We start from the raw sequence: 15,234 nt of genomic DNA, 5'->3' as shown, positions 1-15,234 counted from the left end.
ACTGCAGTGACGTCTACATTATTCGCTCGAGTCCAGTGTGGATGCAGCTTGAGATGTTGGTCCTATATTTTAATTTAACCAAATAACTGTTTCCTTCGGCTGAGGGAGAGCGATTCCGTCTCTTACATTGTGCTTGCCATAAATACATGTTTCTTCAGGCTGATAGGTAGATAAGTAAGATGTTGCCCACGGTGCGTTACTTGTTTAGTGTCTTTGCCCAAGGGACAGCAAAGGCTGGGGACCACTGATGTACAGTAATTTGTTATGACATCACACCACAATGGTTCACAGCCTGAACCATTTACAGAAGGGGGTCCCAGCTAAAAAAAAAAAAAAAAAAAAAAAAAGTTGAGAACCTCTGCTGTAAAACAATGTATCGCTACCACAAACATCTTCCGAACACCAGGACGTCCACAAAAGGAGATGCTGCATCTTGTAAAAATATTTTGAACCACCTGTCTCAACCAATAATTACACTATGTAACACAATTTTTGTTCCTGGGTAGTAAGTGTTATTTCCTAATTGCTTATGCCTCAAAAGTATAGAAAATGGCTATTATTCCCCACAAACTTTGCTTTTGTGACCAGGACAGTGATAATTCAAAATATCACTATTTCCAATGGGAAAACAGGCAAATGTGTGTCTTTTCGTTCACATAAAGTCAGTAAAAAAAAACATATTAAATAATTAAGATGTATTTATACTAAAGTAATACAAAAATGACTGCAAAAGATTTAGAAGTGAGTAGTTTGATATTTACGATTATACTGTAATCTCGAAAAACTACTCACTTCTAAATCTTTTGTAGTCATTTTTGTATAACTTTAGTATAAATGCATGTTAATTTGGATTCATATGTTGTTTGTTTCTGACTTTATGTGAACGAAAACACACACATTTGCCCGTTTTCCCATAGGAAATAGTGATATTTTCAAATATCACTGTCCTGGTCACAAAAGCAAAGTTTGTGGGGAATAATAGCCATTTTCTATACTTTTGAGGCATAAGCAATTAGGAAATAACACTTACTACCCAGGAACAAAAAAAAATAAAAAAATTTGTTACACTGTGTTATCACAGTGAAAGGCCATGACAGATGCAGGGGCTGAATGACATCACTCATCACCTACCTTTTGCATCCAAAACCCTATTAATGAAAGTCCTCTACTTGGATCTGCCTGAGTCCCCTGTATTGCCGATTATTTCATGTTTTTCTGGGGCAAACAGGATAGGATAGGTCACTCTAGACCTGGGTTCTTCAACTGGCGGCCCACAGGCCAAATCCGGCCCGCAAGAGCCTTCTGTCTGGCCCGTCGGATGTCAGCTGAAGTGCAGCCAACTGGGCGGTTTTTCTGCAAAATTGAGCTGTTTTTAATTACGTTTTAGAAAAAACAAGAAATCTCTGCCAAGATTGACACAACATGATTAATAACACATCCAATCAGAATAACACAAACACACACACACACACACACACACACAGCCCCCTGGCCCCACCCCCTGCCCTGTCAAGTATCCTAGGATTGTTGTTGTTTTTCCAGGGGAAAATAGACAAAAGTTATTTTTTAAATGATGAACAGAAATCCCTGAGATCCCACAAAAGAAAGATTCCAAAGTCGTGGGCAAAATATATTCAAAAAATAAATCCTTCCTGGGAACGAGAAGCAGTTAAAGGTGAGAATGTGTCTATTGTTGGAGCTCGACCATACACATTCACTAGATCTAGCAACAACAGCTGACTGTTAATTTGCAACTACCAGTTTATCTGCATTTTGTACAGGCAAGCCTAACTAGCAATATGTTATCTATCTATCATCAATCCATCCATCCATATCACTTTTTTTTATTCATACTGATATTATTCAGTTTCCATTGTATTTGAAAATCATTAATTTAAGAGAGCGCATCTTTAAACCATGAAAGGAAATAGCTCAGTAAAGTTATCTACAGGGTATTTGTGTCCCCTAACAAGCGATATTTATTGGCAACACGCCATAATACAGGAACAAATGATCACTGTACTTTATCTGGTAATAACCATTGTCCTTCCTTGTTTACAACTCCCTCTGTATGTAAGTTTATTGATTTGAGGGTAACTTTGGTCACACATTCAGCCTGCACATTCATTCCCATTCGTGTCAGCACACTCCATAACCTAACTGTGGATATGTTTTTTTTTTTTTACAGTTTACTATTATTTAACTTGTTCAAATAATTTATCTTCTTCAACTTATATCTTTCCTTAAGGTTGCTGTTTAAATGCTTGCTGATCACCCTGGTCCACTTGTAGCCCCCTCAATTCAATTACAAAAATGAGTGTGACAGTTTTAGACACGGATTGTATGCCCAGTTAAAAAGCAATGAAAACTGATTTTCCACTTTCTTGCCACAAGCTGTAACAAATTAACAGCCGTCTCATAAGCCTACTGACCCCCCTCCCCCACCACCACCCCCCCAGGGCAAATACTTCAGTAATCAGCACTAATGGAAGGTAACAGCAAATGTCTTTCCACCAGTTGAACACACACACACACGCACACACACACACACACACACACACACCCTCCCTCCCCCTCCCAGGACATTTAATATCCCGTCTGTCCGTATTAGTGCCTGAATTCACTTGCAATGAAAAATTATACTCTACTCACTGAAACACTCAGATAAGACCATGATACACTTGCTGTATTCCAGCACTTTTTCACAAGTCATTGCACCTGCTCTAAAACAGAGTTGGTCATTTTTCAATCAAGTGAATTTTATCCAAATATAAGTGATCCGTTTCTTTTGATGCTCAAGTATAAGTGATAACGTTTCTTTTGATGCTCAGTATATATGTGTACATGGCAAAGACCGAATAAATAACCTCACACTGTACAAACACTACAGGTGATGTCTATATCTGGTTCACACTTCAAATCTTGTGACCATCGCTGGGGGGGATTTCCAGTCTCTCTAGTCGTGCGACTGGTCGCCAGAGTTTAATCTTTCTCAAATCTATCTGGTTGCATTGCATGACAGTCTCACAGTGGTCACAAGACTGCAGTATGAACCAGCCTTAACTCTTGTAACTTGACTCAAATATGTTAGCATCCTTATTTTAAACACTTTTGTTTTGCAGATGCCCACACTATTCTTATTTGGAGAATGTGTCCTTTTGTGCTGTGATAGCATCTGTCAGACAGCAGAGGTTGAGCGGGCCTGTCAATGAAGGCAGACAGACCCTTTAAAGCACAGGTCTGAGCACCTGGTCATGTTCCCAGCTGGCAACCATTGACTGGTCTGCTCATTACCGAGTGCCCCGGATTAAACCCTTTTGACCAGTACAGCCACACAGCACAGACCGGTTACTTCTAATCCCAGCCTGTTCAGAAATGCTAAGCTATACAGCACTGTGGCTAATTGGATGAGAGCAGGGAACTTGGAACTGAATCTAACACTAAAAACAAAATTAGGGCACTTTCACACCTAATGCAAGTGATTTTTGAGGTTTGCTTCGGTTCGTTTCACACCAGGCCTGGGGTCAATTAACATGTTTTCTCTGTTTATTCTACCCAAGCAGTAATTGCAGGTAGAAATACAGAAACATACTACAGTCAGCACTCGTGTATACGACACTCAGATACATGTCAGTCGTGTTTTACCGTCCTTGTATTAAGAAACAAATCAATCCCCATTATATATATATATATATATATATATATATATATATATATATATATATATATATATATATATATATATAGGCAACAAATTAATGAACTTCCCATTACACGCCTCCGTTTTCTGATACAAAGCCCATCTCTTCAACGTTACAATCTATTTATTTATCCGTCACAGACCAAGTTAAATTTGTCTAGTCGTTGCAACTTATTTTTATTATTTTCTCCCAATATAATTGGCATAACCACCCCTGTGCTGACTCGGAAGCAGCAAAGACGAACAAATACTGTCCTCCAACCACTGCTGACTCACGATACAGCCACCCAAGAGCTACAGTGTCGGAGGACAACGCAGCTCTCGGGTAGTTTACAGGCAAGCCCACAGGCGCCCGGCCAGACGCACTTTGTAAAATCAGCCCCATTGTATTTTTTTGTGATGTGCTGTTGTGTACTGTTGTGTGCTGTTTTTTGTGATGTGCTGTTGGTGGGGTGTGACATTTTACAGTTGATTTAAATCTCCCTAAAAAGAGCTGAGGACACTGAAAACACTCACAAAATGAAGTACAGGTCAACACCTGCAGTAAGAGCTCTCCCTCTCTCAATAGGCTGAACCTACAACTTTAAGGGCCATGTTGTTGTGTTCTTTGCAAGCCTGCAGATGCGTAGGGGTCGCTGAGGGAGGGAGAGAGAGAGAGAAAGAGAGCACTACAAAGCAGTGTGGGGCCTGCCAGTCTGTCGCTCAGGATTAGTGCTGCTGTGTTACCTGCGCCACATCCCAGTGGTGCCCAAACTGCTCCAGATCGGTTGGGTAGAGCAGGACAGGGGAGAGCTGCATCCGGCTGCTGTGACCATCCTCATTGCCTCTCTGAATCAAGGCCAGCTCATCCCCGGAGAAACCTGACAAAAGAGAGAGAGAAATAAAGAAAAGAGCAAGGAAAGTGGGAGAGAAATAGAAAAAGAGAAGAGGGGGTATTTATATCTGTAGCCAGTAACTTGAAACTATATTAAAATCGACAGATGAAAAACTTCAAACTCATGCATCGTCTATCTACAGTTTGTACAGAAGAGCAGAGTCCTCACTTTCATAACACGACTATATTCACAATATATTCAGTGCATTCAGGAGTAAACCGACACACTCAGTACAGCAGTAAAAATGTCAGCACCGAGGATGAGAGGAAAAATGGCTTCCAAATCGGCTTTAAAAACACTTAATGCTAAAGTTAACTGCCATTGCTTGGTACTCAGGACACATCAATGAATGGACTTAAATACCCGAGGATAAATCCATCTTAAAAGGCAATTGCAAGTAGGAGTATCAGCACACCCCTGTAGACATGAAATGAATGGGAAACCATGGAAAATAATTTAATGATGTATGTGTCTGAAGCGATGAGACATTACCATAAGCGATACTGTTTATAGATGCTTTTTTTTGCTATATGTTATATAAAATATATAATTGTTTTTATTATTTACTTGATTAGGGACACTGTGCAATTTTTTACATTTACAACATATCATAAGATGTATTGCACCAAGATTTAGCTATGAGCTAAATTGGCAGTCACTGGTGTCCTTACAAAATGGCAGCACACACCGGCAGGGAAGATGAAGATGAATATAGTAATGTATAGGGTGCCGTGTAAGATTATTTTCACTCCACTCAAGGTCAGGGTGGCCAGAGAAGAAAGGAGCCATCAAAGCAGGGAGAGAGTTGAGTCAGAGCGAAGAGTTTCGTACCTGTGAGAGAGGAAAAGAGGAAGCTGAAGTAGTCTACATCCGTCACAGCAGTCTCCTGAACACAGCCTGTCCAGCCAGAGAAGGAAGACCTGTAGAGTACAAAGCACAGGACTCAGGATTGCTGCAGTGGACATGCTCACCTCCCAAGCTACACAACATGTGTACAGCAAAAGTGTTTAATAAGCATCCCGTCTCTGCACAAATGGTCGCCATTTATAGCCAATACAGAATGACTGTATGGGATAATACTGACCCCTGCAGCTGAGAGCAGACAATAATCTACTTATTCAGAAGGATCTCATTCGCTTATTCCTGTTGCAAATTGTGAAGAGAAGTGCTCAGTACATTTATTTATTACTATGAAAAAGAGTTACTAAAACATGTGTATCTGTTTGCATATCACAATGCAAGACCTGCAAGTGAAGAGCGTCCCTTGCAAGGCAATAACGAAAGTCAAAGCTGTAAAAAGAAAGATACCAACAAGTAGTAATATGCAAGTTCCCCCCTGCATCCAAAGGGGTTTAAAATGCCAAAAAAATATTTATCTGGATGAAAGAGAACACAGAATAGAACCTGACCCTTGCGATTTTGTTGTTCTAGCAACCGACCTGCTTGGATTGTGTTTTGCTGTTTTTAGTCAGAAGGAAGAATGTACCGATTTTGGTACAATTGAATGCTTGTTGCTGATGTAACTACATTAGCTGGTTGAAGGAATTAATTTTCTAAAGTGCTCAGAGCTATGGCTGATTGAAGTGAATTTAGATAGCGTGTAAACCGCAGCAGCTCTAGACCTGCAGGGCAGTATAAACTGGCAAACAGTATCTTAGAACGCCAGCCACTCTAAGTGCCAGCCGTGCAAGGGCAGTCTAAGCTATGGCAGTCAAAGCGAGAACAGGCAGAGCGAGGACCTTTTCCAAATCTCTCCCAGTGGCTACTAGAGGCCTCATTCCTACTCTTAACATTAGCTGTATTTAAGTAATATTATAAAGGTGGTGTTATTTTAATTAGGTGATCTACTGTTTATGATTAGTACCATGATTAGTGTGGTTAAATTGAAGACAGGTTGATTTGCAATTTGGTTTCCAAACAGCGTTTTGTAGTTGTGTGATCCCATTGAAGTGCACTGAAACTATTGTATTGTTTAAGTATTGTCTTTAGCGCAGTTTAGTATAATAGACAGACAGTCTATTTGTGCGCCAGCCAACCAAACAGTCTCTCTACCAAAGAGCCGGGAGTCTAGATGTGGGAGTCTAGCGAGGAGAGAAGCACTCTGGAAGATACCAACGACTTGACAGGTCTGTACCCTCCCTCCTCCACTCCTGCCCCCACTACTATTGTACCTATCTGTCTCACATGTCCTGCAATGACTGTCCCTCACATCCCTGTTATTCTGTCCTCTCACTCCCATCCTCTGTCCTCTCTCCACCGCTGGTCCCCTAACCCCTCTAACCTCATACCTCTGCACCTCCCCGCCTCCCACACTCTCTCTGAACTGCCACTACTCTGCTAACAAAGACGATTTCATCTCTGCCTTTGCCTCCCACCCCTCCCGATTTCCTTGCTCACTGAAATCTGGCTCACTCCTGATAACACTAACTCCTGCTGCCCTGTCCTCCCTTTATGTCCTGTCCCAAACTCTGCGCCTCCTTGGACAGGGAGGTGGGACTGGTCTTCTCCTCTCTCCCTCCTTACTCTTTTCTGTGCCCACTGACCTATCCTCACTCTCTGTTAACACCTTTGAATTTCACGCTGTCCAACTAACCTCCCCCGTCAACTCCTGCTAATTGTACTGTACCGTCCCCCTGGACCTCTCACTCACTTTTTCGATGAACTCGACTATCTCCTCTCCTCCCTCCCCTTTGTCAACCCCAAAGGTCCTGTTAGGTGATTGCAATCTCTCTCCAACCCCACCCACTCTGCTGGACTCCTTCCTCTCCTTCACTCCAACCTCTCTCTCTCTCTCTCTCTCTCTCTCTCTCTCTCTCTCTCTCTCTCTCTCTCTCTCTCTCTCTCTCTCTCCATCCATCCATCCATCCTCTCCCACCCACAAAGCTGGCCGTCAACTGAACCTCACCTTCTCCAGGGTCTGCTGCCCCTCCACCCTCTCTGTCACCCCTCTGGACCTCTCTGATCACTATTTAATCTTGTTTTCTCCGTCTCTCCCTACTCCACCTACCTCCACTGTCACCTCAGCACTCTCTCCCCCCCGTCCTTGTCTCCACCGCTCTCTCTCACCTCCCTCCTATCGACGACTCCTCCTAACACTCTGTGGACTGTTACCGCCACAGTCTTCTCCTCCTTCACCTCCTCCCTCAACTCCCTGTCCCCTCACCTTCCAACCCCCAGCTCTCCAATGTGCTCCGCTCAGCAATAACCAAACTGCACTCTGCTGAAAAGAAACGGAAGAGAACCAAACTCCCTATTGCCCTAGACCTCTACTGCTCCCTCCTCCTCCTCTGTTCTCTCCTCTTCTAAATGCTCCTATTTCCAATCCTCAATTAACAACCTTTCAAGCTGCTGCTCCTGCTCTATTCCCCTTCATCTCCTCCCTTCTTAAGACCTCTCTCCTCTCTGGCATCTTTCCCTCTGCCTTCAAACAAGCCTATATCACGCCCCTTCTCAAAAACCCCACCTCCTTCTTACCCTTCCTCTCTAAAACCCTTGAGCGGGCAGTACACCACCAGCTCTTATTTCCTGTCTAATCACTCTCTGCTCGACCCTCTCCAATCTGGTTTCCGCTCTGCTCACTCCACTGAAACTGCTCTCCGGAAAAAGCCGAGAAAACCTTTCAATGCCCGAGTGAGACCAATAAAAACCGAAAAAAAAGGGGCGTGTGAGCAATAGCCCTAGCAGCTGCACCACACAGAGATAACCAAACATAAACAAAGGAGGTAGCTGCTTCCGCATCCACAGCTCAAAGAATATCATGGACATTTACCAAGCTTTTTGAGATGTTACAGTAATAAAATAATGACTTGGATCACATTATTGATGAGTTTGGTGATAAAACGAGTGATCAGGAGATAATTTATCAGTACGCACATCTATAAAGAGGGAAAAATACAGCGAACACTGGGTGGGGCTTGGCTGGAGACGCAGTACTGATGTCGCTAGCATTGCAATGCCCTTTAAACCGGTTGTACTCGAAAAATATATATTTTTAACAGCGCGTGTGAAAATAAATTGGACCTGACGTGCCTGACAAGCACTGAATAAACAAGCTGCAAAGGGTTAAACTGCCTAGATTGTAAAGAAATTCAAAATTGTATAACACTAGAAGCATTCCAATGAGATTTAGTAATCTGAATTTTTATCATTCAAAACTATGGTATTTGCAATTCATTCAATTTAGACCTGAAATTCAAACTATTTTCTGAGCTTCCAGTGTTACCGACTAATTTTCTGCTCATGACAAATGTAGTAATTCTTTTTGAACTTTATATTAGGTACCAGTTGGAAATCTGGTAGAAATTAGGATTACAACCATTTGCCTACTGATTATCATTGAACTGTGAAAAGATTGCCTAGCAACCACTATATATATTTAAAAATAAATAAATAAATAAATAATAAAAAAAAAGGAACCAAACCTTTCACCAAGTGAAATAGCAGACAGGTTTTCCAAAATACTGTCCAACTTCTTTGTCTTCACTTCTGAAGACAGACAATAGTTTCTAAAATACTGAAAACTATACAATATAATAAACGACTCAAGACACACTCTTGCATGGCCTGTCAGTGTAAGGGTGGCAACCCCACCAGGTGGTTCAGGGAAAGGGTTCAGTAGGGTCTCGGAACAAGAACATCACAAGCAGAGCCACAGTGAGTTATGGCTACAGTGCAGTGCAAGGATGACACTGCATTTTGAAAATATGTCCGATACAAGGTGTAATTTTGCACTGTTAATCATTTTTTTATTTTGTTTTTTATATATATAATTTCTTTTTTTTTAAAAGCTCAATGGAAGGGTTTTTATTACAACTGTAACATTGCTCAGTCAGAATGCAGTGTTAAATACACTACAACAGATACCGGCTCCACGCATAGCATACCAATTGATTCATGTACAAGCATCCCTGGGCAATGCAATTTTATTTATTTAAATATTTATGTATTTACTATGAGCTCTAAAATGCACACAAGTAAAAAATAGCAACATATTTTTTTTTTTTTTTTAAATGGTTTTAAACTATATAAAATATTGATCTACTCAGCACAACTTATTTCAGCATTATTGTCAACTTTTATCAATGTTCTGTAACAATTGGTCTTAAATGTAGGATATTGTGTACTGCAAGTCATCACAGGCATTCCCTAGTACTGCAGTCTCTCTGAGATACATCTGTTAAGGGTCTCTGGTGAATGCTAATTCCAATTGCAATTGCATTACTTATTGGTTCCAGAACACTAGTGTAATCAAAACCGAGGAATCAATGCAACCTAACCCCACCTGTCAATTGTAATTAGTTACTGCATTTATGCTTCATCTCATGCAGTGCACTGCCTCGCTTGTTCTCAGAGTTGCTATGGACCGTTACCTAGGTACCTCATATTATTCTGTTTCTCAAAGCACTTTTGGCCATGCAGGCATTGGGAACCAGCGAATACACTGACACTGCTTTGAAGGTGGAGTCAGACAATAAGACTCAAGAGAACACGCATTCTGACATAGCTGTCATTGCTTTGCTTAAACCACTCTTTTAGTTTCGAGTTCTTGAAAGTGCTTGGAGAAAACGCATTCACTCCTGCTGAAAAAATGGACCAGCATTGAATCTTTTAAAAACAGTAAAGTTAGAAAAATGAACATAAGCTATCAGAAATCAATAGTAGATTTAAAAAAAAAAAAACAATTGTAAAGACAGAAAACAAGCAATTTGCATTGGTTACATAGTTTGAAACATGGGTCTACACTTTTAAATTACAGGTCTGAATTAAGGCATGTTCACATTTTGCCAGTTACGATTCCCACATATTGATTTGGTGTTGACCTTTATGTACGGGATACAGGGAGGGAGATTGAGAGAGAGAGAGAAACGTGTGAGACCTGTAAGCAAGACTAAACAGCTGCAGTATCCCTTTTGCTCAGTACACCTCCTCATACCATCCACTCACAATAAAGCCTTTTGAACCCAGTTTTTGTGAATCAGCAGTTAGCCTAATACACAAGCCTTACACAATTTTCTCAGAGCAAAAGGTTATCAGAAGTCCCCTCAAAAGAACAGCTTCCCGTTGTTTCTGTTGGGATGGGCTTTTTAGCAGAGGTTGTTAGGTAATGGAACATCAAATATCCCATAGCGGGTTGAACAATTCAGGACAGTTTATATGTACATTCCATGCTCAGTTATTCTTGGGGTAAAAATACACTTCATACAGCAGTACAGAAGTTATCGAGGAGTTAATGCAATGACCTGTCCCGAGTGCTTTTTAAAATGTGGTTGGTTATAAGCTTGTTGTTACTGCCTTTTAGTTAAATCAAGAATAATAAACAAAGAGCTTTAAAAAAATGACAATAACTACATTTACATGGTGGTAGATGTTGTAACATGAGTGATCATGCACAGACAGTTTTAGAGTTTGTGTATTTTATCATCACCCCCCCCCCCCCCCCCCCCCAAACCCCGCTGGAAATTTGACAAGCCGCACCCTGTTCACAGATGAGATGCTTTGCGTGGTGTGAAAGACTGGATTGTGATGTACTTTCTCTTTACATTTCTGACTCTGCGCAGCCATAACTGATCAAAAGAATGTTCTGGGGAATTTAACTCACTTTCACTTTCTAATTATCGAATGATCATGATGTTCCAAAAAAAGCAGTCACAAAAACCACAATGCTGCATCCTATATTTCGCGTTTGTTTTGGAGTCAGACACAGTTTTTCAGGCATCAGCAACAACTGACTGCGTATATTTGTTTCCAATACTGAAACACAGCCCTTGTTGAGAGACGACTGGAAGAGAAACACTGTCATCTAGAGTCAATTGTTGCTCTTCGCTTTGGCAGAAGCCCACAAAGCACTTTGTCTGAGGGATGTGACTGGACAAAAAATTGAGAATGTCAGTAAAACAAGCAAATGCAAGTGGTCCTGTGTCTTGTAATTGAACAAGAATGACGCAAAATGTACCATATAACTCACACAAATAAGTGCATGTGCTACTCCTGCTGGAATTATGCTTGCTCCAGCCTGGAATTGGGCCTGGTGTGTGAAGTCACCGCTAACCTGGCAGTAATAACAAGCGAATGAGTCTGACATCTCTGCTTAATTGCCAAATCTTAACAAAAAAAAATAAAAATAATAATAATCTTAAAGATGTCATTTTTGATGAAAACTTAGATGATTTCATAGGGGCTGTGTTTCTTCAGTTAGTTGATCAAGTAACATGTATACAGAATAACAAAATAAATTTGAGAAAATGAGTTACATGTTTGCATTAAAGGACCACTATTTTGTTACTATGGATAGCAACAACAAACCTACTTAGTATTTATCACCCGTGACCAGTTCAAAATATGTGGCAATTAAGCAAAGCTAATCAGACTCGTTTGCTGGTTATTATTGCCAATTTGTTGCTGATTTTGCGGTGACTTCAAAGCACCAGGTCCGTGTTGAAAACAGCACGCAGAATTCCAGGAGGAGTAATGTGCTGATATGCTATCTTCAGTTACTCCATTGGTTTCTTATAAGTTAACCAATTTTTTAAATTATACATTGCATTTCTGCTTCCATTTGTAAATAGTTTCACAGTTTTTTATTTTTTGTTTGTTTTTTAAATAATATACATAATTACACTGTAGAGAGATGCTGACAGTCAGTCAGAATCACTGCTACTACAAATAGGTTAAAACGTATGTTAAAAATATGTTCATTGTTCTAATCATTATGGTGACCGCTGTACAGTTGGTGATATTTGTAAAATATTATGTAAAATGGAATCAGTTAGGCAAAGCTTTGCACAGAAGGGTTAGAATGACGACTAAATGTGACACGGCCAACGTAAAACACAATTCCATGACTAGTCGACTATAAGACTGTCACTTAATTAGTGCTCTACAACACTGCAGTCCAGTACTGAGTGGGTTCTACCTCCAGAATGATCGCCTGCCTCCCACCCCCGTAATCTGATAAGAAAGCACACTTGCATGTCTAGGCAGGGTACAGGGCCAGTCAACACAGATAGTTTTGTTATTGTAACTGAGAAATGAAAAAAAAGTACAATAAAAATAGCAAGGCCACCTGGCTGGCGAGCGTCCAGTGATTGTGCCGATGGGAGAGCTGACACACAGGTTTTCCACGTAGCTCAGAGCCTAGTTCTGTAATGAAACACTTTCCTGCGTCACGCTGCACAATTATCTTTTTCTGTGTACATGAGAGCTATAAACAGTGCCGGAAGCTGTCCGACTGCAGTCACAGGCCCGCGCTGACAGGCAGCAGAATACATGTTACAAGGGAACCCCTTTCTTCGCTCTCTGAATATCATTCGCCAGCTGTGACCTTATCAGCTGTCGTGGTGAGCACGGGATGCCCTGTCTCTTAATTAAAGGTCACTCTGCCAACTTTGTAAGTTTGCTGGGGGGTTGTTTTTCTAAAGCACTGCAAAATTTCTCGACAAGCATAGGTAAGCACTGTAAAGCCCAGAGAGGCAGAGAGGTATGGTAAATCATATTAAAACATGGTAAACTATAGTAAAAGCACAGTACAATCACAGGAAAAGCATGGGGGGAAAACCGCTGTGCAAATTTACTTTAAGAGAGATCCCAACACACAGCAATGCGGACCCATTACAACAGCGGTCCTCAGCGTTTTTTGGCCACAGGCACATTTCTCAAAGTTGAGGGCATGGTCCTTTTTATAAAACGACATTATTAAACTGCAATAAATCTGAGTTAACCAGTCAGCCCTAGCTGACTGGTTAACATACCACTATGTCAGGTTTCAGTATTCTTATAATATACAAAAAAATAATATAAGAATGTAAGTAAAATAAGCAAAGGTGTAAGCGGTCCTGTGACATGTCATTGAATGTAAATTAATTAAATGTACCGCACAGCGACGCAAACAAGCGCATGCGTGAATGCCTGGGTATACACGTTTTCTGTGAGATTGCATTTAATACTCTTTTGGTTTCTATATAAAGCTCCAAGTGGTTGAACATCGGTGTAAATGCAAGGCATGGGGGCAAAGAGTTACTTTACAACAGTACTGTAAGTTGTGCTAGTAAAAAACTGGTAAAATACCATGACAGTGCCCCCTTGTGCAGTGCTGGGGTATTGCTTAAGTTCAGTCCATGAATGGAGAGCGTGCACACCTTACTGGTCCACTAAATTTTCAACAGCACCGGATATTGACTGTCAAGCCCCATCCAGACATGCTGGAGCAACGATCATTGAGCTTTGGCGTTCTTCAGTAGAGACAAACACCCGGAATCAAACCTAAACCTGTTTACAGCATGCTTTCAAATTATACTGCCATTGACTGAGGTGAGAGCAGCACAATGTAAATGTGGAGGCGCCATGCGCACAGCCATTGTACTCCTAACTCATTTCTCATCGGGATGAATCTCTTAAATCACAGGGGTTTTGCTGTGTCAAATAGTTCAATTCAGTTTTGTTTGGAACGTTAGATTCCTATCTCCTCTCTGTAACTGGCGCCTCTGGAAACTGCAGACAGCAAAAAAAACTGACAAGCTGAAAGTAAAATTATTTTTCGTCCGCTTTAGAGAAACTCACAAACAATGTGTTCTACAATGAGCCAGATCAATAGTTTTGAATATGCAGGACTTTAGAAAAGTCACACAGTCATGCTCTGGAAAAAAAGCCGGTTGGCCCTAACTGTCCGGGGCTTAAGTCATAAAACCGATTTCCACCGCATTTAATATCACTTTGGAAAATACAAGCACAAGATTAGAAGGACTGCATGCAAGTGGCAGTGCACAACTGAAATCTTAAGCCATAGAATGGAAGCATAATATAGCATACAGAACACTGCATTGTGCATTTAATGTATGCTGAATAGAAACTAAACTGTAATCCATGTAAAGGGGGTATTTGTTTTATCAATACTTGTGTTTAATGCTTATATTTCCAGGGTATTGGTGAACTCCTGATAAAATCAATTCTGCTTATTTCTGCTTAGTCCCTTTTAATGGTCTGGCTGTATTTGTTTTGGTTCTCTTTTTGTTAGTTCTTGGTTTTATGCCAGAAACATTAACTTAAAACAAGACAAATTATTCAGTTGGGTTTTGTCTCATGTTGACCATGTTTGTTGGTATAGACACCAGCCACTGCTACAGAGAGGAGAAATTACCAAGAAATAGGAAGTGGGTATGTAAATCATGAAATTACTATTTCTATGCTGCCATGAATGTCAATTATCTAACTTTGAAACACTGCCACACAGTACAATAACAAAAAATTTTCCTGTAAAGTTACAGGAATTCCAAAAATATTCTGCAGTCAAACCACAATTACATGGCTCATTTCTTTTCATCTGACAAAGCTCTGTTGAGTCTGTGCATTGTGTGTGTGTGCGCATGGCACCACACCCCCCCACGTTAGGCAGCTAAATTACTGCCTTCATTGCATTGCTATTCCCTGACCATCACCCAGATATCACTCACACTGTTTGGTTGGTTTTCAAAATTGAAAGTTCTTCAAATAATCTAAAATAGAATCAAGTTTTATTTAGAAATTGCAGTTAACCTTTTAATTACTCCATGTTAATAGTGTTTCATAGTTTGAGGCTCAATTTAAATAAATAAATAAATAAAATAAATAAATAGGAGACCCTGAAGTTCCTTCAATTCAAAGAAACAATAGGCCCTGTCCACAAAG

The 15,234-nt window shown here is 40.6% G+C and overlaps 1 protein-coding gene across 2 annotated transcripts in view; it reads right to left on the bottom strand.

The window, feature by feature from the left end:
- tex10 (testis expressed 10) overlaps positions 1-15,234 on the bottom strand; it is a 53,665-nt gene that overhangs the window by 15,296 nt on the left and 23,135 nt on the right. Inside the window, exons 10-12 of one of the 2 annotated variants that reach the window (XM_041248192.1) lie at positions 5,407-5,495; positions 4,427-4,560; positions 4,130-4,335 (exon numbers count right to left, since the gene is read on the bottom strand). In XM_041248192.1, coding sequence (XP_041104126.1) covers positions 4,276-4,335; positions 4,427-4,560; positions 5,407-5,495 — 283 coding nt within the window. In that variant the 3' untranslated portion in view covers positions 4,130-4,275. Of the gene's footprint in view, positions 1-4,129; positions 4,336-4,426; positions 4,561-5,406; positions 5,496-15,234 lie in introns of those variants that run through there. The other variant, XM_041248191.1, reaches the window with a different exon arrangement.

The sequence above is a fragment of the Polyodon spathula genome, chromosome 4, assembly GCF_017654505.1.
Source record: "Polyodon spathula isolate WHYD16114869_AA chromosome 4, ASM1765450v1, whole genome shotgun sequence".
NCBI classification, from domain to species: domain Eukaryota; kingdom Metazoa; phylum Chordata; class Actinopteri; order Acipenseriformes; family Polyodontidae; genus Polyodon; species Polyodon spathula.
This window is presented reverse-complemented; position numbering and strand designations above follow the sequence as displayed.